The sequence below is a fragment of the Zea mays genome, chromosome 4 (assembly GCF_902167145.1).
Source record: "Zea mays cultivar B73 chromosome 4, Zm-B73-REFERENCE-NAM-5.0, whole genome shotgun sequence".
In the NCBI taxonomy this organism is placed as follows: Eukaryota; Viridiplantae; Streptophyta; class Magnoliopsida; order Poales; family Poaceae; genus Zea; species Zea mays.
Window position 1 is genome coordinate 159,399,714 of NC_050099.1, and position 24,530 is coordinate 159,424,243.

General features: G+C 44.6%; 2 protein-coding genes across 2 annotated transcripts; one reads left to right on the forward strand and one right to left on the reverse strand.

Annotated features, from left to right (window-relative positions):
- Positions 1–9,090: 9,090 nt before the first annotated feature.
- LOC103653893 (mechanosensitive ion channel protein 6) lies at positions 9,091–13,911 on the forward strand. Its single transcript, XM_008680703.4, has 5 exons — positions 9,091–11,793; positions 11,928–12,051; positions 12,145–12,438; positions 12,528–12,730; positions 13,169–13,911. The coding sequence occupies exons 1-5, from the start codon at positions 9,815–9,817 to the stop codon at positions 13,449–13,451; spliced, it is 2,883 nt and encodes a 960-aa protein (XP_008678925.1). The 5' UTR covers positions 9,091–9,814; the 3' UTR covers positions 13,452–13,911.
- Positions 13,912–14,000: 89 nt separating this feature from the next.
- LOC103653897 (heterodimeric geranylgeranyl pyrophosphate synthase small subunit, chloroplastic) lies at positions 14,001–15,574 on the reverse strand. Its single transcript, XM_008680705.4, has one exon. It carries the CDS (start codon positions 15,462–15,464, stop codon positions 14,436–14,438), a length of 1,029 nt encoding a protein of 342 aa, XP_008678927.1. The 5' UTR covers positions 15,465–15,574; the 3' UTR covers positions 14,001–14,435.
- Positions 15,575–24,530: the final 8,956 nt, after the last annotated feature.

Here is a 24,530-nt window from a genome sequence, read left to right on the forward strand (position 1 = left end):
ACTTGAATTCTACAACTCCAAAATTAATGATTCCTGTTCCTATGATCTTATTTTAATATGTAGATTATTAATGTGTATTTTGTTCTTATGTTTGGTGTAATGTTAATTTTGCCTATACCATGTTTGTTTGAATTGCTACGACTAGCAGTGAGGTCACGTGTCACCTGAAGATCATCCTGGTACCTGGATTCTCAAGGCCCAGGCAAGTTGTGCCCTTGATCACTTCTTTTTACCCACTCATGTTCTGATTAATCATAATGATCTGCATAGGTTAATTTTGATGGGACCCAACAGGTTACCTAGTTTGATTATCTTTATACCTTGTTCACCACTGAACTTTCTGGGTAGTACTTGCTAGTGCTATATGTGGTTTTGGGTATGGAGATACACTATTCATGGTTACACTTTTGTTATCAGTTATTATTTATTGTTCATATTGAGATCATTATGTTAATTGGAACATGGAGAACCACCCGGGAAAACAGTGCTACCACAAGGGTTTAATGGGACGCCCTTGGCTGATTAATTAGGAAAGCTAGTGGAAGACTACCTTACCCGAAAGGGGCAAGGGCAGTAGGGGAGAGGTCAGTGCGGGGAGGCCCTCGGGAGGATTTTGCTGCGATGGCGGTCCTGCAAGGGATTCCTGTACTGGATCTTCCTATAAACTGTAGCGGGTTTTCGGAAGCTAGTGGAACTTTGTAAAGGCCTCGTAGTGGATCCCTAGCCATTCACCTCGGAAGTGTCTAAGGGCCTTGCAAACCCTGGCGACATGGGATACACGACTTGTGGGTAAAGATGCGCAACCTCTGCAGAGTGTAAAACTGGTATACTAGCCGTGCTCACGGTCATGAGCGGCTCGGACACTCACATGATTAAATTATGGAACTAAATTCAATTTGTCATATGCATTGCATCGCAGGTGAAGTTGTTACTTTGGTTCTACTACTTAATAGGGTTTGGTATTTACTTATACTTAGTAATTGCTAATAAAATTTTGACCAACTTTAAAAGCAATGCTCAGCTCTAACCATCTCCTTTGGTAAGCCTTACACTTCACGTGAGCTCCCACCTTTGGCGAGTTCATGCACATTATTCCCCACAACTTGTTGAGCGATGAACGTATGTGAGCTCACTCTTGCTGTCTCACATACACCACAGGTCAAGACCAGGTACTGCAGGATGATGCTCATGGAGGATGCTGTGATGAGTTCGTGAGAGGTCTAGGTCGTCGTCTCCCAGTCAACTTTGGGTTGCTGGACCGTTGTCTCCTTATAATGTAATTATTTATTTTGTATAGAACTCCTGTGATATATAATGTTGTGACATTCGATCCTGTGCCACTATACATCATATGTGTGAGACTTGGTCCCAGCATACCTGGTGTTTATGTTAACCCCGGGTTTTGGACCCCTAAAATCCGGGTGTTACAGAAGTGGTATCAGAGGAATGTTGACTGTAGGACGAAACCTAGATAGAACTGGACAACCATTATTTACTTACCTTTGCTGCTCTAATTCTTTTCTAAACTTTTCTTAATCTTTTCTCATCTATTTCCGCTTACTCTGATTATTCTTATCTTTTCTTTCTAAGGACAAATGTGGATTTCACACTTTGAAATCCAGTGCCTAAAGTGACCTTTAGGAATAGGAGACCTAATCTTAGGAATAAAAACAAAACTATTTTTATAGATATCTATGAAGTTGAATGTTTGTTCTTATGATACTTGTCTGATTTGGATCTTTGTTTGAATGTGATGAGTTGTGGAGTAATGTCCACAATTGCATTTGCATATACACATAGGTATAAAAAAAATATAATATAATTATAAAATAACTAGACAACCTAGATTGTCCCCATTGGAACATATCTAGCTTAAGAGATTTATCTTATCCTAAAAAGATCTCATTCTAATTCACCTTATCTTAAAAGATTCTCCCTTATCTTAATAGATCCATCTTATCTTAAAAGATACTCACCCTATCTTGAAAAGATTGTATTTCATCCTAATAGGTCTAACTGGTCTCAAAAGATTCTATCTTAACTTTATGGATATATCTTATCCTAATAAGCGTACTTATCCACCCTAATCTAACAACCATGATCTAATGCAAATTAATTAGATCATATCTAGTCAAACTAGTCATACCAATCTAATCTAGATCCCATCTAACCTAACATGATCTAATCTAGTGTGTGTTACTTAATGCTGGTAGAAAGGATAAGGCCATACTCCTAAATCACTTAAGCCTAATTTGGAGACTTATATCAACCTGGCCATACACAACAACTCGACCTATATAACAAGTTACATAACTTACCCAATCAATAGAGTCTTAATGGATTGCATAATCTATCAACCACCACCTGACATCAAACCAGATTTTGACCTACATCATGTAGTCTATATCAACCATACCTATCTTAACCATATTCTCTAGCCCAATAATATACACTAACCTCGAATCAATGAGACAAGACCGGAGAAGATGATCAACTTCATCAAGAAAGGATGAGCATCAACTCAAGTCTTCAAGGATCAAGTGAGATCACCAAGATGAATCAAGATCCACAAAATCTTGGGGGAAGTCTTTCCTTACCCTACACTTTCTTACCCAAACCTATCTATACTTTAAAGACATCTTCTATCCTACATAATAAAGTGGACATACATATATACACCCATGCTTTCCTAACCACCAGTTCCACCAAGCTACATAAACATATATATAGATTACGACTATTTCTAAGCTCTAAGCGTTACTTTAGTTAGTAGTTGATAAGATACTATTTTAGTGGGAATAATAAGGTCTATTTGACCCCATGTGTTACTAATAAGATATGCATCATGCCGAGATTTTGTTTATGCATATGTGTTGAAACCATATGAACATACATCCTTTTCTTACAAATCTCGAGGACGAGATTATTTTTAAGGGGGGTAGGATTTGTAACACCCAAATTCTGAATTTGGGATTGGTAGAAGAAATTTGAGCAAAGTACCATTGATAAGTGATTAAACTTTATAGTTCACCCTTTTTAAAGGTAAATAATCATAATAAAATAAATGAAGAAAACACAATGTAGTAATTTTGCATCATGTGAAAGTTTAACTTGTGCATAAAATTTGAAATCTGGAATTTGAAACTTGGTTTGATTTGAATTGGAAATAGGAAAGAAAGAAAGAAATATTATACAAAACAAAACAAAGTTATAAATTCATCACACTTTTAAGTATGTCCAAATTTTACTATTAATCTGAAAATAAATTTGCCACAAGTTGAAATTTAATTTGAATTGGAATTAGGGTTTGAAATAAGAGAAGGGAAGAACTAAGAAAAATAATACATAAAATAAAATAAAAATCAGAATAAACCTCCCTCACACTTATATTATTAAATTATACCTTTCAAACTGAGGACAAGTTATTCACAAAGTTTAAACTCAAACTTGAATTCAAATTGGATTTGAAAAATGGAGAAAAGGAAATAGGAAATAAAAAGAAAAAGGAACACTATGCCTTCATGGGCCGGCGGCCACCATTTCGGCCCACCTACGCTTACCTTCGCGCGGCCCAACTCCGATCTCCGGCGCCGACACGGCGGGACCCTTTCGTCAGCCACGCCTGCAGTTCTCGCGACCCACCGCGCCCGGGCGACTTACACGTGGGCCCGTTCGGTCAGTGTATCACCCGCGCCGCTGCTTGAGTCACTGGTTCTTCGGTCCCACTTGTCATCCCGCTGCTCGCGTCAACGGATCGCGCGAGAAGCTCGCCGCCATTGCCGGGCGCGGAACACCCTCCTTCCTCGGACTCTAGGAGATAAATGGAGTAATCCCCGTGACCCGTTCCTCCGCCCACAACCGCTCGCGCAAGCCTAGTTCCCCAAACGATTTTGCGCCGCCGCCAAGGCATAACATCACCCGCCATAGCTGACCGGCCAATTCACCGACGTGCGTGCCTCGGTGCTCGAACCGGGTGATCGCGACGTCGTCTCGGTGGTGTCCCCGGGTCTCTCACTCCCTGGATTGGCTCTACCCCGCCGGAATTGCTCGTCGTGCCTTGTCACCGCCGCGGATCCGCGCCACCGTGTGGTCAGCTCGGCGTACACCACTATCCTCGGTGAGTCCTCCTCCCCATGCTTCGCTTGAACCTCTAGTACGTTTACGGTAGCTCAGAGTTGGCCGAGGTACGTTAATTCGCGTGGTCGCCGACGATGGCTTTGGCACCGCCGCGGCGCGCCGGGGGTCGGGTCCTACGCTCGATCTCGGCCAAAATTAGTGGGGGCATTAAGTTCTGGGGATCGTCAATTGTGCGTGGGGGGGATTGAATCGGGTTGTGGCGCTCGTGCTGGCCGGAATTGGGAACTCCGGCGGGCGGGCCGCCGTGAGTGGGCGGCGCTTTCGTCGCGCGTCAGGTGAGTTGGGAGAGATGGCCGCGGGCCGTTGATCTTTTGTCGAACGGCTGAGATTAGAAGATAGTGTACCCCTTCGTCACGTTGCTCGGTTACCGTCGATCTCTGATCTAATGGATGGGGTTAGATCTAGCATAATTAAATCGCGACCGTTGAACTCAGATCCGACGGTATAGATTAGGTACCGTTTCGGCCGTGTGTGGATCTAATCGGGGCCGTTCGTTTGCGATCCATCGGCCGAGATTCGCCCATACCCCTTCGCGGGGCAGTTTTTCTAAAGAACCCCTCGGGTTTCACTAAATCAACCCGCCGTCCATATGTTACTGTGCGCTGTGTCTGGGACGACTTACCCCGAGCCCCCTGACTTTTCTTATAATTGAGGCCCAGTCCAGTGAATAGGAAAATCATAGAAAATGATTTAGAAAATGATTTTTAGTGTTAAAATAAATCCAGAAACTTAATTAATTCATAACTAATTCATTTTAGCTCCAAATTGAGTCATTCCAATTCCTAAAATTTTGTAATAATATTCTCTACCATTTAGAATCACTGTTTTGACATGAACTCTGTCAGGAAATTTATTTATCATTTAATCATATTTTAATCACATTAAACCTTAGGAAAATCATAACTTGAATTCTACAACTCCAAAATTAATGATTCCTGTTCCTATGATCTTATTTTAATATGTAGATTATTAATGTGTATTTTGTTCTTATGTTTGGTGTAATGTTAATTTTGCCTATACCATGTTTGTTTGAATTGCTACGACTAGCAGTGAGGTCACGTGTCACCTGAAGATCATCCTGGTACCTGGATTCTCAAGGCCCAGGCAAGTTGTGCCCTTGATCACTTCTTTTTACCCACTCATGTTCTGATTAATCATAATGATCTGCATAGGTTAATTTTGATGGGACCCAACAGGTTACCTAGTTTGATTATCTTTATACCTTGTTCACCACTGAACTTTCTGGGTAGTACTTGCTAGTGCTATATGTGGTTTTGGGTATGGAGATACACTATTCATGGTTACACTTTTGTTATCAGTTATTATTTATTGTTCATATTGAGATCATTATGTTAATTAGAACATGGAGAACCACCCGGGAAAACAGTGCTACCACAAGGGTTTAATGGGACGCCCTTGGCTGATTAATTAGGAAAGCTAGTGGAAGACTACCTTACCCGAAAGGGGCAAGGGCAGTAGGGGAGAGGTCAGTGCGGGGAGGCCCTCGGGAGGATTTTGCTGCGATGGCGGTCCTGCAAGGGATTCCTGTACTGGATCTTCCTATAAACTGTAGCGGGTTTTCGGAAGCTAGTGGAACTTTGTAAAGGCCTCGTAGTGGATCCCTAGCCATTCACCTCGGAAGTGTCTAAGGGCCTTGCAAACCCTGGCGACATGGGATACACGACTTGTGGGTAAAGATGCGCAACCTCTGCAGAGTGTAAAACTGGTATACTAGCCGTGCTCACGGTCATGAGCGGCTCGGACACTCACATGATTAAATTATGGAACTAAATTCAATTTGTCATATGCATTGCATCGCAGGTGAAGTTGTTACTTTGGTTCTACTACTTAATAGGGTTTGGTATTTACTTATACTTAGTAATTGCTAATAAAATTTTGACCAACTTTAAAAGCAATGCTCAGCTCTAACCATCTCCTTTGGTAAGCCTTACACTTCACGTGAGCTCCCACCTTTGGCGAGTTCATGCACATTATTCCCCACAACTTGTTGAGCGATGAACGTATGTGAGCTCACTCTTGCTGTCTCACATACACCACAGGTCAAGACCAGGTACTGCAGGATGATGCTCATGGAGGATGCTGTGATGAGTTCGTGAGAGGTCTAGGTCGTCGTCTCCCAGTCAACTTTGGGTTGCTGGACCGTTGTCTCCTTATAATGTAATTATTTATTTTGTATAGAACTCCTGTGATATATAATGTTGTGACATTCGATCCTGTGCCACTATACATCATATGTGTGAGACTTGGTCCCAGCATACCTGGTGTTTATGTTAACCCCGGGTTTTGGACCCCTAAAATCCGGGTGTTACATGCATATACCAAAGTAGGACCACAACATATGTTCCATACAAGGTTCAACAATTCGGTCCATCCATATGTTACATCACACAGACATGTTTCACGTCTACCGGCCATCAAAGCTGGTTGTCGATATGTCTGAATTTTTTTGTATTTCAGCCCCTTATATGGAAAAAAATCACGTTTAGACCTCTAAAAAATATTCTCGTTTTTGGCGCCAAAAGTTGTGGCGCTGAGGTAACACAACTCGGCGCCACAGATCTTGGCGCCGAGGTGCGTCTTTTGCTGGCAACAACAGGCTGACGCGGCGTCGATGTGGCCGAGTTCGGCGCCATGATTCATGGCGCCAAGGTCTGGTCGGCGCCATAAAAGCAATCGAAGCTCCTGACCAGCTAGCTGACCTCAGACCAAAAGCACGGCGGCGGCGACGGAGGAGGTCACGAGCGAGAAAATGACCCCAAAAGTGTGTGTCCCATCCGTTCCACTGCAATGCCATTAGCATGATGGCTCTAGTACACTGGAGCACACGTGCTCCTCGGCCCCCGCGCCCGGATCGAACAGGGCTGGCGTGGCGTTGCATGCCCCCTCCTGCTCGTGCGCGGACTACGAGGCCGCCTAGGCAAGTCGCATGGCGCGAACAACCGAGCAAGATTCCTCGTGCTCCATCGCTCCGATTGCTTTCATGGCGCTGAGCAGGTGCCGATTTTGACAGGACCGCAGCGCCATGAATCATGGCGCCGAGCTCGACCACGTCGACGCCGTGTCAGCATGTTGTCGCCAGCGAAAGACGCACCTCGGTGCCAAGATCTATGGCGCCGAGCTGTGTTACCTCGGCGTCACACCCTTTGGCGCCGAGCAAAGGGTCCAAAAATGAGATTAAGTCATTTAGGGGTCTAAACTTGAGCATTTTTCAAGTAAAGGGTTAAAATACAAAAAATACAGATCTTTTATATCGATCTGTATTGATCGGCTGCCAGCGTACATGGGAAGACTCTGGAGGACTAGGCTGGAACATCCTTCGACCCAAATCCAACGATGGAGATTTACTAGGTGACGTGGCCTAGCTATTTTGCAAGAAAACGCACACGTTTTAGAATATTAAGGGTATGTTTGGTTATATACTTAATGTGTCAAAATTGTCACACATTTTCCTAAAGTTAGATGTCCAAATTATGTATCATAGTTTGCCACGCGTAAATAAATCTTGCCGCACTAAATTTTGCCACACTCTTACAAGCCATTGACGAGTGAGACATATATAGCAGGAGAAATTTTTTGTCACAAATGTGGCTACAAATTAAACACATGTCTAACTCGATCAAACATGCCTAATCTTAGCCGTAGTAAACTGTGGCAAGTGAGACAGCAAAACCAAAACTATTAACCCTTCTCTTAGATGCACTAGAGCTAATTGTGACTAATTTATAAGATATAGCTAAGAATTAGTCTTTATATCTAAAGAAGTCAAAAATTGAATCGCAATTGTAGGTAAATCCTAGACTATTATGTGATCGTCCTGATGTTTTCTTTTTAGCTACAACTTTGGTATAAGAAAGTTATTCACTATTCCAAGCTCTACAACTTTGGTATAAGAAAGTTATTCACTATTCCAAGCTCTACAACTTTGGTATAAGAACTTTTAACCAATCCTTTCTAGATTTTAAATTCCACCTTTGGGCAAGTTTAGGGCTTATAGATACTCAACCACCCTAAGTGCTTCACCACTTCTAATCCACATATCAAAAGCAAACTTATCCATCCTCCTAAAGCAAAGTTGCTCCTTAATCTCAAATCCAACTTTGGCTTATAGAACTCAGGTCCAAAGTATCCTTGATTTAGGAGTTGTTTGCTTACACTCAATTCCAATAAAGGTTTTCAAGCCTTAGGATTTTGTAGTTAATCCTTCAGTCCAAGTATTTCTTCCACTTGATCTATCTTTGAAAACAAATTTTCTATAGACTCTAGGAATTGCCTTTAGCACTTTAAGACTCCAAGTCAATTTGTTACTTGCTCAAGGGATGACCTACTCCTGTTTAGCTTAGGTCCTTAACTAGGTCCTCTACTCTGCAGTCTGCACACAACATCACCTTATTGTAAAATTTTTGATCTAGTGAATGCATTCTAGGTGTAACAAGCAGTTAATGCAAGTGCAGATGATGACATACACAAATTTTAGTTATCGTAATACCAGGGGTGTTACATTAACCCTTCTGTTAGATGCACTAGAGCTAATTTTGACTAATTTATAGACATAGCTAAGAATTGGTCTTTATATCTAAAGAAGTCATAAATTGAATCGCAATTCTAGGTAAATCCTAGACTATTATGTGATCGTCCTGATGTTTTCTTTTTGGCTATGAGAATAACTTTTTTTTACTATGTCATAGAGTTCTATGAATTGAAGAGAACTCAAGACTTCTGCAGTTCTAAGCCCACTCTTGTTTTTTTTGCATAACTTATTTCACAATCTTTTCATAGATCGGTAACTACTAATAGCTGCTTAGCAGTTCAGTTGCTTGTCTAAATAAAGTTGCTTCTCTAGAAAAAAACTGAAATAAGATAAAGTAGAAGTTGTTTTTCACCAATCATTAGCTTCTTAGATAAGATCTATGCGAAACGTGCAACTCTCAAGGCACAAACAGATAATCGTGCCCTGCGCCCCCGCCCTTTTAAGCCGCCGGCGACCGGCAGCGTCTTCCTCTCCTCCTCCGCGCCGCGGTCCCATGGCCCGCGGAGGCACAACGCACTAGCGCAGTGCGCAGAGGGGAGACGCGAACGCAAACGCGAGCGGCAGTCCCACGAAGGCGCGGAGCGAGCGAGCGACGGCCGCCGGCGCCGCGGCGGAGAAGAGAGCAACTCCGTGCCTGTGCGTCTGTGCGAGCAGAGAGCAGCGGCGGAGCGGAGAAGACGGAACGCTCGCGGCCTAAATCACGCTCCCAAATCTTTTTGATTCCATCTAACCCAATCATCTAATCGCACCTCCTACCGAACCCCTGCCATGGCATGCCACGTACGCGACCTGGCCAGTGGCCACCCAACCTGTGGGCTGTGGGCAGTACGAGTGTACGACGACAGGCATAAGTTTTGACTGTATTGTAGTTGTAGGCTTGTAGCCTTGTAGGCTTGCCGGCTGCGGCTGCTCAGCTCTACGTTGTTCCGGAACATTCTGCTTCGCCGTCCCGCGACCGCGAGCACCACCGCTAGCATAAACCGGCGACGCGCTATTAATCCAACCCAAAAGTCAGGCATCACTGCGAGCCAAGTATAGCAGGCGCGGAAAGGGGCCAAGGGGGCGAGTGGAGTTGCTGCGGTGCCCGTCTATCTTCGGGGAGCGTCTGGGGTTGCCGGCGGGGAGGCCATGGACCGGGGTCGAAGCGAGAGCGGCCTGCGGTCGCACGGGTCCGGCAAGGTCTCCTCTCGGCCGGGGTCGGGGTCGCTTGCGTTCCCAGAGGAGCAACCGATACTAGCCGATCGCGACGGCGGCGACCGCCGAGAGGTTGTCGTGAAGATCGATGGGAGCGGGAACGGGCACGCGCCGTTCTCCTTCCATGGAGCGGACGCAGGTGCTGACGGTGGCGGGGGGAAGGCGGAGAATGCGACCTCCAGCACGAACTCCACAGCGACCACGCCGCAGGCCGAGAGCAGGTCGATGTCGAGCGAGACCAACTATCCTATGCCACCGGCCAATGTGTGCCGGCGGGAGGGGAGCTACGAGTTCTGGAACAATGACGGCGGCAGCGCCGAGGCGTTCAGCTTCCAGAACCGTCCGCCGCAGGGGCCGCACTCGTCGTCCCCTTCAATATCGCCGCCGCTGCCGCCAGAAGGGGGCGGCATGGACCCACCCGCCCGGCTCAACGGCAGCTTCCACCGGAAGCAGGTGGCGTCCGACGGCGAGATGTCGCTCGACCTCGACCTGGAGATGGACGAGCTCGGGAGGACGGCCGCGCAGCTGCGCTCGCACCCATCCTTTTCCAGCTCGCTCGAAAGGGACGACCGCGTCTCGTTGCAGGAGCCACAAAAGCGGCACTCCGCGTCGTCCTGCTCATTCGATTCCGACACCGGCGACGGCCGAAAGCGCCGCGGCGACGACGGCGAGGTCGTTCGGTGCACGTCCTCCTCTAGTGCTGCGGGAGCGGGGCCGTTGCTGCGAGTCAACACGCGCTCCCGGCTCATGGACCCGCCGCCGCAGTCGCAGCGGGCGCCGGCACCTGCCGCGTCTTCTGTCGTCGACGAGGAGCGAAAATCTTCAGGCTTGCGGACTCCTACAAAGTCGGGCCGCCTCTTCTCCAGGCTTATGTCCGGCAACAAGTCCGGTCCCATTGCTGGCAAGTCAGGTCCCATGGACGACGAGGAGGACGATCCATTCGTGGACGAAGACATTCCCGATGACTTCAAGCGTGGGAAGCTGGACGCTTTGACGGTCTTGCAGTGGCTCGGCTTGTTCCTTATCATCGCGGCCTTGGCATGCAGTCTCAGCATAAAGATCTTGTCCACGAAGAAGGTGCTGGGTTTGCACCTCTGGAAGTGGGAGCTCCTCGTGTTCGTGCTCATCTGCGGCCGTCTCGTCTCCGGATGGGTCATCAGGATTGCCGTCTTCGGTGTCGAACGCAACTTCTTGCTGAGGAAGCGCGTGCTCTACTTTGTGTATGGAGTGCGCAGCGCCGTGCAGAACGCGCTCTGGCTCGGCCTGGTGCTCGCCTCTTGGCACTTCTTGTTTGACGAGAATGTCCAGCAGGAGACGAACTCTCCAGTACTGCCCTATGTGACGAAGGTACTATTCTGCTTTCTTGTTGCCACGCTCATCCGCCTTGTCAAGACATTGCTGCTGAAGGTACTGGCCTCCTCCTTCCATGTCTCGACGTACTTTGATCGGATTCAAGAGGCATTGTTCAATCAATACGTCATCCAGACACTCTCTGGGCCGCCACTAGTAGAAGAAAACCATGTGCTTGAGGAGGTTCATGAGCTCCAACGTGCAGGTGCAACTATACCAAAGGAGCTGCGTGATGCAGTACCAACCAAACATGTATCTGAGCAGAGGAACATTCAGTTATCAGGGGTCATGCCTGAGGGACAAGGTAGCAAGCAGCTGTCGAAAGAGAAAAGGGACGGGATCTCTATTGATGCACTTAACAAGCTCAACCAGCGAAATGTCTCAGCTTGGAACATGAAGAGGCTGATGAGGATTGTTCAATTTGGGACATTAACGACTATGGATGAGCAGATACAACAGGCAAGAGGTAAGGGAGATGAATCAGCAACACAGATACGAAGTGAATATGAGGCAAAGATAGCTGCCAAGAAGATCTTTAGCAATGTAGCAAAGCCAGGTTCCAAGTAAGTCTTTCTTTGTTATCTTAATTAGACGTTGCAGGTTCCATTTGTTGCAAATTGGTTTCAGTCATAATGTTCATAGTGTAACAGCAGCTTTCTCATTCAGATTATTGATTTTGAATGTGGGAAACATGAAGGTACATATACTTGTCGGACTTGATGAGATTCATGAGGCAGGAAGAGGCTGTTAAAGCAATGGATCTTTTTGAAGGGGCACAGGAGCACAGCAGGGTCAGCAAGAGGTCTCTCAAGAACTGGGTGGTAATGATCTTATCACTGCACTTCACAGTACTATGGTGTCGTAACAAGCTCTGGATATGACTTTCTTAACATTGCCATATGGATTCTCTGTAGGTGAATGCATTTAGAGAGCGCAAAGCTCTTGCCCTTACACTCAATGATACGAAAACTGCAGTAAACAAGCTGAACCAGATGGCTAACGTTATTGTGGGGATCATTGTGTTTGCTCTCTGGCTTCTTATCCTGGGAATAGCAACAGCAAATTTCTTTGTCTTTCTCACTTCACAGATTCTCCTGGCAGTTTTCGTGTTTGGGAATACGTTGAAGACGCTCTTTGAGGCAATTGTCTTCTTGTTCGTGATGCATCCCTTTGATGTCGGTGACCGCTGTGAAATTGAAGGTGTTCAGGTAGTTGGGATCTCTTTGCTCTTACTCTTTAGTCCACCAAACATTTCATCGCGCTCGCTGGCTTAGGTTTTTCACTGCCTTGATTTCAGTTGGTTGTTGAGGAAATGAATCTCATGACAACGGTGTTTCTCCGATCTGATAACCTGAAGATATATTATCCGAACAGTGTACTCGCAACAAAACCAATTATGAATTTCTACAGAAGTCCTGATATGGGCGAAGCAATTGACTTCTCCATTCATGTTGCAACTCCTGCCGAGAAACTGGCCCTGATGAAGGAACGGATACTGCGGTACGTTTCAGTCTTCATCAGTTTGTCCTGTTCAATCAGACTGACTTCCCAAGAGAGAGCCTGATCGTAGAGAGGGTCAGCCCTGGCTCAATTTAAAGAGAGGGCTTTTATGCGGAAACCTTTCAAAGTGAACATGTTCTGAAAAATGTCAGTGTAAAACCAACAGATAATTTTCAAGTGGAGTCTCTCTCTCTCTCTCTCTCTCTCTCTCTCTCTCTCTCTCTCTCTCTCTCTCTCTATATATATATATATATATATATATATATATATATATATATATATATATATATATATATATATATATATATATATATATATATATATATATATATATCCATACATAGTTTGCTGCTAGGCCTTACAATTCATCAAAGCATACATGATTTGTTCTGTTTTGTCACACTGAAACTAATTTAATAGTTGTGATTGTATTCGCAGCTACATTGACAACAAGAAGGAACATTGGTACCCGGGCGCGATGGTTGTACTCCGGGACGTCGATGATACCAACAAACTGAAAGTGTCAATATGGCTGCGACACACACTCAACTTCCAGGACATGGGCACGCGTTTCGTGAGGCGAGAGCTAGTGCTCCAGGAGATGATCAAAGTCCTGAAGGACCTCGAGGTTGAGTATCGGATGCTTCCACTTGATGTGAACGTTCGCAGTGCGCCTCCAATCCAGTCCACAAGGATGCCTACAACATGGAGTTATTCGTGAAGCCAGTGACCAGGAACCGGACCATTTGGCCGTGGCATTCCGGATGAGGACTTGCTACGTTCCTCCATGGATTTGGTGGGTTTAAGCTGCAAGATCTTGTTGGCAGCGCAAATGGCGTGATGGTGGTGATCTTGGTAGCAAATCGAGCTAGAGATTAGCATATTACTATATTAGCATGTAGAGAGCTGTTAGTTGTGCCTGCACTCGTCACTTGTGCAGAATGGATGGGATGGAACGCATGCCGGATGCGACAGCGGCAACGAAGATGGTGGGCGGATGGCAATAATGTAGTGCTCTGTTGATCTGTTGTATACTTGTATCTGTGAGTTGTGACGAGAAACCTGTTGTATACGGAGGTCCTGAACTTGCAGAATTCAAATTGGCAATGTATTACAGATTCTCCAGCCTCTGCATATTATGCGGCCTCTGCATATTATGCGGGTAAGGCTTGACACTTAAAGATACATTTCCCCACACCTCGTACAGTGCGGGAAGCCTACGGTACTGGGTACGCATTTAATGTAATGTGACGAAATACCTTGTATTGTATACGAAAATCTGAACTTCTTGCACAATCAAAATTCAGAAAAGTAGGTTTGGCGAGGTGAACCTTACACTTCTCATTCGAAAACCTAAAAAAAACAGATGTTTTTCAGTTTCATCTAAGAGCTTAATCTGTCTATCCACCATGGTGGTGAACTCATCCAAACTTAAACAGCAGAAGAACCGAGTGGTTGCATGAGCATTTACCACTTAGATTTATTAGCTTACTACAAGTATCAAACCCAATTTCAAGTTCTAAACATCTAATGCCGGGATAACAATTCTCCATTATGAACCATCCCCCGAATTACGAGCTTCAGAACATCTAGATAAAATAGGGATTAGATCTATGCCAGATAAAGCTCTCACCAAATTCCTAGGCCATGTACATCTCACTAGCTCGAAGCCTCCAATTTTCAGTAGCAACAGCGATCGTCCACTCTACAGAGTTGCCGCTGCATCCTGGAGCTCAAACCCTCTCTCCACCGCGTAGTCCACGAAGCTGTATAAAGGCAGCACCCGATCGCCGTACTTATCCGAGAACCTGTCAGCCTCTGTCTTGGCCTGAGCCTTGAGCTCCTCCACAATGCCGAGCGCGCGGTCCATCCCCAGCGAACGCAGGACGCTGGCGTTGCTCCTCATCTTGCCGTTTCCCGATGCGCTCCGGATGTCGTCCACGAGCTCGTACAGGACGCCGATGGTGCGGCCGTAGCGCCGCAACGCGGCCTCCTCGTCGGGCCGGGCCCCACCGAGCATGGCGCCGCAGGCGGCGGAGCACTCGGCCATCTCGCCGAACTTCTTCGTCAGGACCTGCATGACCTCGGCCTCGCCAAGGGCGGTAGCGCCGGCCAGATCGAGGAACTGACCGGCCGCCATGCCGGTGGATCCGACCGCACGAGCGAGCTCCGCGAGGACGCGCATGAGGACGGCGTGGGGGACCGGGTCCGGGCACGGGGTGTGGGAGATGACGTGGGTGTAGGCGAGCGGGAAGAGAGCGTCGCCCGCGAGGACGGCCATGTCGGTGCCGTACGCCGCGTGCGTGGATGGGCGCCCGCGTCGCGTGGGGGCTGCGTCGAAGCAGGGCAGGTCGTCGTGCACGAGCGACGCCGCGTGGAGCATCTCCAGCGCGGCGGCGGCGGGGAGTGCGGCCGCGCGCGGGGCGCCGAGGAGCTCGCACGCGGCGACGCAGAGCACGGGGGGCGCCCGTTTGGCGGCTCCCTCCTTGCCGGCGCCCGGGAGCACCGCGTACCGCATGGCGGAGTGGATGCTCTCCGGAGGCTGCATGGGCATCGCGGCGTCGAGTTCGGACTCCACATCGGCGATCAGAGAGGTCCAATAGCGGCGCAGGTCGAATGACGCAGAGGCAGCGGGAGCGTCAGAGGACGCCCGGGCAGTGAGCAAGCGGCGGGAGTAGTTGGAGTAGGGGACCTTGGGGACGGGGAGGATGATGAAGAGGGAGGAGAGAGCCATGGCGGTGGAGAATTTGGGAGGATTGGGGTTAGATGTGGTTTGCAGCACTTGGGTGCGCGGTGACTGCGATGTCTGAGTCTGACGGATGAAAGTGGAAATGCAAACTGTGAGGACAGATTTAATATTGTAAAATGCATATGTATACAATTTTATGTTATAAAATATTATTACAAAAATAATAAAATATTGTATAAATTGCTTTATATATTATTTGCCCTTTATAATAAAAAGTTTGAAAATTTTACTGAATTTATTTCTGAATCCATACTGAATTATTTGAGAGCACATAGAATATATTTTATATTTACTTTTTTATGAATCTTTATAAACCCAATGTTAAAAAGAATAATACAAAATTTATATAGTATATTCTATCTTATTTATTCGCATTCAAAGAAAAACAACAAAAAAAACCCAATTATCCAATAAATATCATTTTCGACCGTTTTCATCTATGTCTCTAGTCATTGGATATGTTTTTCAATGGTCTTTTAAACGTGAGCGGTGAGCCAATATAAAAGTATTTTAACGTATCTCATTATAAAAGCTCGAACTTTTATATCAATGTTATTAAAAAGGTTTTGTAACATACAACAATCCGTATTTTTTTCATATATATCATTCTTGTCACATTCATAAATCTGCATAACATAACGTACCCAATTTAAAATATTAGCATATAGCACGTGTTAACGTTAGGATCTAAAAAGCGGCGACCATGACGCGAGGGAGATGTCGATGGCGGCAGAGCAAGTGAGGTGAGCGGGGTTGCGAGGGATGGGGAGGGGAGGGGAGGGGAGGCAGGGAACGATAGGGTCACGGGATATGAAGGGGATGGGGGATAATCTAAATAATATTAACCATCATATTTGAGTTAGTAAAGAAGAAGTAGGTTACAATTTGTTAGGTGAGTTTTGCAAAGTTTAAACTGGTAGATTATATAGTGGTATAGATGCACGTGAGTAGGGACCGATATCGAGCCTGCTGGACTCGTTATGGCTCGTTACTGTAATGAGCTAACTCGGCTTGGCTCATTATGGAGCTCGAGGTAGCTCATTAGGCTCGCGATCCACACAACTAAATACAAAGATCTATATATATCTCTACCACTTAAGACTATAGTGTAGGCGTTCACAGTGCACGGTTCTGCCCCCTCCCCCCCCCCCCCCCCCCCCCACTCCGACATCCTCCCCCTCTGCTCCGCTCCCCATTGCGCCCTCCTCACCCTCCCAGCTGCGATCCCCATCAACTGCAATCTCCGGAGGGGACGCGCCGGCGCCGGAGCTGCCGGGGGCAGAGCTGGCGGCCATCTTCCGGGTGCGGACCTTCTCGGCGACCCGACGTGGTCGTAGCTCCACCCACGGCCCTGCGCCGACACGGCGTGGCCGGGCCTGTCGTGCGAGCTCGCGCCCGACGACGCGCGCGTGCTCCGCGCCACCCGCCTCCACCTGGGCCCCGACGTCGCAACCCCGCCCTGCACGCCCGGGGCCAGGCTCGAGCCCGCCTCGCTGCGCGGCCCGCCGCACCTCCGTATGCTCTCCATCTTCGGCTGCTTCGGCACCGCCCAGGGCCCCATCAAGTTGCCGCCCGCGCTGTTCACGTCATCGTCCTCACTCGAGCAGATCGTGCTCAATTCAACCCCGGCCTCACCGGCCCCATACCGGCGATGTTGGTTCTTATTTCGGTAAATATTGTGTTATCTGAATAATCTGCAGAGAGGAGCTTGACTATGAGGTTAGGGAAGAAGGATAGCTACTACTATACTAGCAGTGCATGTTTTACTCTGCAGGTATCCAGAGTAGTGTTTGAATCAGTGCAATCGGTCAGTTTTGACTACTACTACTACTCTGCCATTTACTAGAGCTTCTTGTTGTATGCAGTGTATGGTTCTTATTTTGGTAGCAAAACTGTAATTTGAGAAAGCTTATAAAACAACAGTAAGACATGCCTTTGGTTGATTATTCTTTGCGTTTGTAAGTTCGCTATCAAGATGGTTCTTTGCATTTGTTCATACATGCTTTTGGTTGATTCAGGTTTGGCTATCACATGTCTGAAGTTGTAAGCCTGTAACTCATATTTTTCTCAAACAACCTTTTTCCAATCCTAGGCTGCCGAACAAGGAGAAGAAGTGTTCTAGGCAAAAGTGTTCCAATTGGATTAATTCTGGACTAGAAAGAGCGAAAGAGCCGGATGCACTAAATCCAGGCCTGAAACAGTTCCTGGCTTGGAACTATTCCTATGCTGTCTAACGGGGTCGAGCTGTTTCCAAATATATATTATCTATTGCTACTTCCTTCACATATCATTACTTTATGTGTTCTTGCTGATTACATTTGGCACCACTGTTGGTAAGATGGTACCACCCACAGTTTTATTGAGAAAGGCTTTTTAAGATGGTTGTGGTTGTACAAATTGGAAAATAAAACTACACTAACTAAATTTTCCTTTTCTTCTTGTGCTTCAGGAAGCTTGATTACATTGATGGCGTTTGTCCCACCAATGTCACTGTACCGCATAATCTATGAGCTCTCTCCATCTTCATCATCGGGACTTTTTCAAACTTCTCCGGTGTACATATGGGAGACTAGAGTGATCCTGAAACTGTAAGAGATCATATTTGTGTATGTTCTATAAAGGATAGATATTATAAATATTGTGAATATAGAAACGTAGTAACACCGGGGCAACTAACTATTTTATTAAATCATGGTTTGTTCTTGTTCACCCGTCTCATACATTATTCTATTTATTTATTATCTTAGTTGTATGTTTACAAAAAATGAAGCATTGATCCAACAAAGAACTAACCATGGTTTTTCCCCTTCTGTTTGCCCTCGTGCAGTTCGACTACCTTCAGCATGCTCAAGCTCGTCAAGGAGGTCAGCAGGCAGCAACACCCTGGTTTCTTCTTGTTCACCCGTCTCATACATCACTATTTTTATTTCTTATCTCAGTTGTATGCTTACCAAAAAAAGAAGAATCGATTCAACAGTGAACTAACCATGGTTGTTCTTTTTTCCTACTTTTCGCACTCACGCAGTTCAACTACCTCATCCCACCGATGGGGATGAATGTAGCATCCCAAAAATTCAAATCTTAGAATTTTCTCAAACTCGCTCTAAATTCAAAATGAATTTCAAATTTCATTTCAAAATGTTTGTTTGCGAGTTGATATCAGCAAATAAAATATAGTGGTCTATATTCTCTCCAAAATCCTCCTCAAATATCCTACAAATATTTCCCCAGTGACCCCCTCAAATTGTTTCCAGAAATACTGCCCAGATATTTCCCTAGTGATCCCCTTCAAGTTCTTTCTAGAAATATTGCCCAGATGTTCCACCGATATATCTCCAAGTATTTTCCTCCTGAGAAATACCTTCAGAATCATTTTCCATGTCCCTACAAATATTTTCTTCAAAACTTTCCTCATGCCCATACGTATATGTACGCCTCCAGTGTCATACGTTGAGCTCTACAAGCTAATTAGACTCATATAAGACAAATCCATGCTAATCTCCCACTAATCCTCTCATCCTCTCACTAATCCTCTCATCCCTCCCCCCATCCCCCACTATTCATCGTACTATTCATCGACACTATTTACCATCGTTACTATTCATTGTTACTATTCACCAACACTATTCATTGTTATTACTATTTACCGTTACTATTTATCGATGATATCTATGTTATCTTTTTCGTCGTCACTATTTATCGTTACTATTCATCATTACTATTCATCATTACTATTAATCGATCATCCGATCACTCCAAATTTCAACTACTCATCCATCGTGCTGTCCAGTCCACCTAAGACCAGCCAGACCCATATTCCAGTCATACGAACTCCGGTGACTGTGATTTTCCTTCCAGTGGGAACTCCCCGTCTGGTCACCCATCCCAGGTTTCTCCAAGTGAGCACGCTTAACTTTGAGATTCCTTCAAACTAAGCTTTCAAACTCAGATTCCAATAATTCTTGTTTCTAAATTCTTATAAAACTATTCCCTATCCAACCATGTCATCCCTTAAGCCTGGTTCATATTCCAGAAAACTCCCAAAATACTCTTGTCCCATATTCTGCCTATAATTTCCCTGTTCAGACTAAGTCAGACGATTCATTCGTCACCATTCTCACCAACAGTGAACTTCATTGTGCTACACCACATACACCCAGCTACCCTCTCCCTCTCCACACACACTCAACACCCTCAGCCAAGGCAAACACCCCACCCACTCAGTTACTCCGCTCTGCCGGCTACACGCATAGTGTCGCTTCGCCTCTAGTTCACCCTCCTGGTAAGCACCTCTGCTCCACCACTAGTAGTATCTCAACACCACATGACACAGATTCTACTCAAGACTCTACCCATCCATATATCGCTATTCTGACCACTATACTAAATATCTGTTGATATATTTGCTGGTTTGTATGTTTGCTTATTCACGTTGCATAGTTATCGAAGCATTCGTGCTGTCTCGTGGAGGCCAGATCTGCAAGTCTACGCCAGGCAGTGGAGCTAGAAGCCAGTTCCACGAGCTCCCCTTCCCTATTCACCGGATAAGCACGACAAGCTCACTGGATCCCTTTGCTGCAAAAATTACCTATGATTTTTCAACCACAACCCTCAGCCTGTTATTTTATGCATGATATGATTTTGAGACAAGTTATTATGGCCACCTAGCCGCTTGCCGCAATCAATCCTTGATATATTTGTTACAAATTATTTGAGAAAAGGTGTGAGTTTTCAAAAGAAAATGCTTTTCAAAATGTGTATGATGAAGGGTTTTCACCCTTATCACCTTTGAGTAGGGATGATCAGGGACTCCCTGGTTTAGGCGAGGGCCTAAGGTGATGGCTCAGCTGGTTTAGGAGTGAGCAGAAGGATTGTCCCCTCACATAAGGACTGTTTTGTCATCCTTCACTACCTGTACTCATGATAAGTACAACCACTCGAGATTGTATGGGCAGTCACTCAATCTGAACTCGTACGGTCCAAACCCCAGGGTTATGAAGGCTGAGGAGCACTGGGAGGATAAGGAGGGGGAATGTTTTGTCCGATTTGGACAGGGCGGTGGCCTGACTCCTTCCGGTATAACCCTTAAGGTAAGGACGTGCGAGAAAAGAAAGAGATTCGGCATTCGGGTCTCACGATGGTGAGATCGCAGAAACCGGACTAGTGGGTAAAGTGTACCCCTCTGTGTACAGTTCAAACCTATTCGAATAGTCTGTGTCCACAGGAATGGACGAGTCTAGTGTGGTATGGCAATTAGTGTTTTGTTTTCAAAAAAGGGTGTGTTTGAGAAAAGTGGTTTTTAAAAGGTTCGGCGGTTGAGCCGTGAGCTATGGTGGACGGAAAGTCCAGTAGCTGTTTTTAAGAAATGAAAACCAGTGGGAAACTGCTGAGATACTTGGATGGTTTAGTCCAGGGGATTTTGTTCTATATTGAAAAACTTGCTGCTCCTTTTGGAGAGGATGCACTTTGAAACATACAAAATGTTTTACAAAACAACCCTGCATAAAATATTGTTGTTTTTGGAAAATATCGTGAGCTCCACATATTCCATGCATTATATCTGATTTCCCCATTCCGCGGGTGAAGGTGGGCTGCTGAGTACGTTTGTACTCACCCTTGCTTATTTGTTGTTTTTCAGAAAAGGAGATCGGGTAAGAGTTACGACTGTTCCCAACCTTGTCTGTGGCTGTTGGACCGCTGATTTGCTTCACTGCGTATATCGGGCTGCTTTAGCCCCACTCTGATGATATGTCCTGAGTTGTGGACCAACTCTTAAAGTTGATCGCCACCTTTATAGGTTTGTCTCGTTTAAGCAGATCTTGAACTATCTGATATATAAATGTGTTTACTAGCCTCCTGGGACTAGTAATTATATCACATTTGAGTCCCAGAGGATCTGGGGCGCTTCAATGAACAAGTGCAGCGCGAATGGACAAGTGTAGCGCGAACAACGTGGACAGCGGCAACGTACACAAGGCGGGCATGGTGATGAACGGGTTGCATATCATTGTGTACGCATCCGAGACGTTGGGGTGTGCGGCGATCATGTCCACAGACGGTTGATGAGCAAGATGCTCGAGCGCATTGGGGATTCATCGTTGATCAGGTTCGGCACATACACATGCGGTGCGTGCGCCGTGTCGTGCACGCTCAAGTGGGACATGTCTACTATCATGTAGTACAAGGGCCTACCCCTGCATCAGGCCATCGACTACTATGTCAAGGGCACGATGCAGAATATCCGAAGACAACTATTATCAATAATTAGCCAATATAAACTATTTACAAATCTTTACTAATGTTTAACAAAATAGCATATCCCTATATCATTGTTTTTGAGGAAAAAATGGCGTATTAGTATTGACACGTCGCGTATCTATAGGAAGTCTTGTAATTGATTAATAACATCTTGTTGACCATAGGTGTAGCTATTAGACAATATAGGGGTCTAATATATGAACATGATGGCGTTTAGTTGCTTCTTCTACTTTGTTCTAATTGATGAATAAAAAATGAATGGGTCTTTCCTCCTTTTCCTCCTAACGGGAGAGCACATCTCACGAAGTAATCCAAAATTAATTACTACTAATGCTTTTATCAGCGGTGTTCGTGTACCGTCGCAACGCACGGACAACTAACTAGTAAATATATATAATCGAAAAAAGAATCATATTTTGAGTGTTTAACTACAAACGCAAAACCTTTATAATATTATTATCATATTATCGTCCTAGCTTCTAACTTTCAATATTAAATTGAATAATCAAATATGTATTAACTTACAGATTTACAAACCCTTATTATAATAAGATAATAACAAGCATCATATAAAGCAATTCATCATTCATTCCACAAATATGTAACATTTCATTGCACAACACTAACATCATATGTTGCTAGAAAACAAAGTTCACGAAACCATAACAAATAATCAAATATTAAATATGCAATATAGGTATGTAGCCATGCAATAATGCAATAATGTAAATATTTAAGCACATGGCACATCCACACATGTCCATATCACAGATCATAACTACGAGAAGACAAGACTATATGAGAGATGAGACAACACCAGCGATTAGACAAACTTGTGTTGTGGCTTGGCTCGTTTGGCACGCGAGCTAGCTCAGGAGCTAACCCGAGCTGGCTAATTAGAGAACCGAGCTAGAATGCTATCTTAGCTCGTTACAAGATTAAAACGAGCCAAGTCGAGTCGAGCTACTAACGAGCCGAGTCAAGTGAGTTATCGAGCCACGAGTATTTCGTCCAGCCCTACACGTGAGCACTGTAGCACTTTGAGGGTTTAATAGCTTAGTATAAGAGTGCAGTTCGTTAAAATGTTCAAAATACATCCTCTCTCCTAGCTTTATTCTCTGCATGCACTACATACCGCTTTAGAGTTCAGAGTCTCCCACCCATCTAACAATGCTCTAGGGCTAAGCCCGCTTGCGGTGGTTGAACCTAAGTTTATGTACATCGTTCTTTAACTCATTCACAATAATATTGATCCTATAGGTGTACATTTGGATCGCACGGTCTGGCCTAATCCAAGTTTGAAAAGGTCTGTTCAGTTTAGATTTGGGCCGAGCCGATCAATAAATATTATAGGCCGTGCCGAGCCACCCCACAGGCGTAGCCTTCGTCCCACGGCCTGGCACGTAAATGATTAAATGTGTCGGGCTCATTTCGGATGGTCCGAAATTATAAAAAAACTCTGAAATTTAGTTTGTGGCCCAAAATTCATATTTGAGCCTAAAATTCAAAAAAGATTTAATAAAAGATAAGACAAACAAATTTGACCGAAAGAAAACTTAATGTTTCTATTAAGTTACGGGAGCTGTGCAATAATTATCTTGTTAAGAAACCCTTTTTCAAAAGGGAAAAAAGTATACGAGCTACAAATAGAGTTCTTAAGTTTAGTTTATTGTTTGATGTTCATAACAAAAATAAAATTACATTTCATACAATAATTGAAAGCTGTAAAAAATATGTAACAAGCATCATCTCCAGATTTGCGTTCTTTATCAAGTACAAAAATGTGAAATTAAATATGTTTTTAATGGATACATGGGTCTTTTCGTGCCTCCATATAGGCCATTTCGTGCCTCCCTTGAACGGTCCGTGCATGTACCCGTCCGTGGGCCCCGACCTTGTCCTAAGCATAACCCGTTAAATTGGCTCGGGTCGGCCATACAATAAAATATTTTAGGTTGTGACATGCCTTGGCTCTACTTTCCTTTCGTGTTTCGAGCCACACCATCAGGCTCGACCCAAATGTACAACTATAATTGATTCTATGGAATAATTCTAGTACCCTTTCATCTTCTTAAATCTTGAATTTTATATATTTATCTTTGAAGCAATGTAGCTTCACTTCTTTTATTGCTAATGTAGCCTTATATTAACCTAAATCCTCTTTCTAAACTTCATGTGCAAATTTCAAATCATTGAAATAATTTAGAGACATTTGGATCGAGAGTTTCATAGATTATGTTGGGAGTTTGATCATTTAATTGCAATTTTTTCTTCTCTTGTTGTTGGATCCTTTATGTAAATCATTATAAAAGGTTCATGCATAACACCACATATTTTTCTACTCTTACATTTTACAATGCAAACACATCATCTTTTTCCAATAATCATAGTTAGTTCCATTAAATGAGGTGGTTTGCCAACATGATTAGTAGCCATATTTTCCATTGTAAGTTGTTAAGACTTAAATTAATGGTGTCGTCGCTCTGATACCAATTGAAAGAACCCAAGATAGCTAGAGGGGGTGAATAGCCTACATTTTTTAAAATATATTATCAATAGAGCCAAGTTGATGGGTACGAAAGTGTATACTTGCTCTAGTTTTAATTTATGCTAGCTTCTAACCACTCTAGTAGTTTAGTAAAATGACTATATTTAATGTAGCAAGCTACTTACTATCAAGAGATAAAACTCAATAATAATATTTACAAGGCTAAAAATACAAATATGATGCAACAAGTAGATGTAATTGTAAAAATAGGTATGGAGTGAAAAACACAAAAGAAAAGAGATGAA

Coding starts and splice junctions, on each gene's coding strand:
- LOC103653893 (XM_008680703.4), top strand. CDS start 9,815: ATGGACCGGGGTCGAAGCGAGAGCGGCCTGCGGTCGCACGGGTCCGGC. Junction 12,052..12,144: donor GGTCTCTCAAGAACTGGGTG/GTAATGATCTTA, acceptor GATTCTCTGTAG/GTGAATGCATTTAGAGAGCG. Junction 12,731..13,168: donor ATGAAGGAACGGATACTGCG/GTACGTTTCAGT, acceptor TTGTATTCGCAG/CTACATTGACAACAAGAAGG.
- LOC103653897 (XM_008680705.4), bottom strand. CDS start 15,464: ATGGCTCTCTCCTCCCTCTTCATCATCCTCCCCGTCCCCAAGGTCCCC.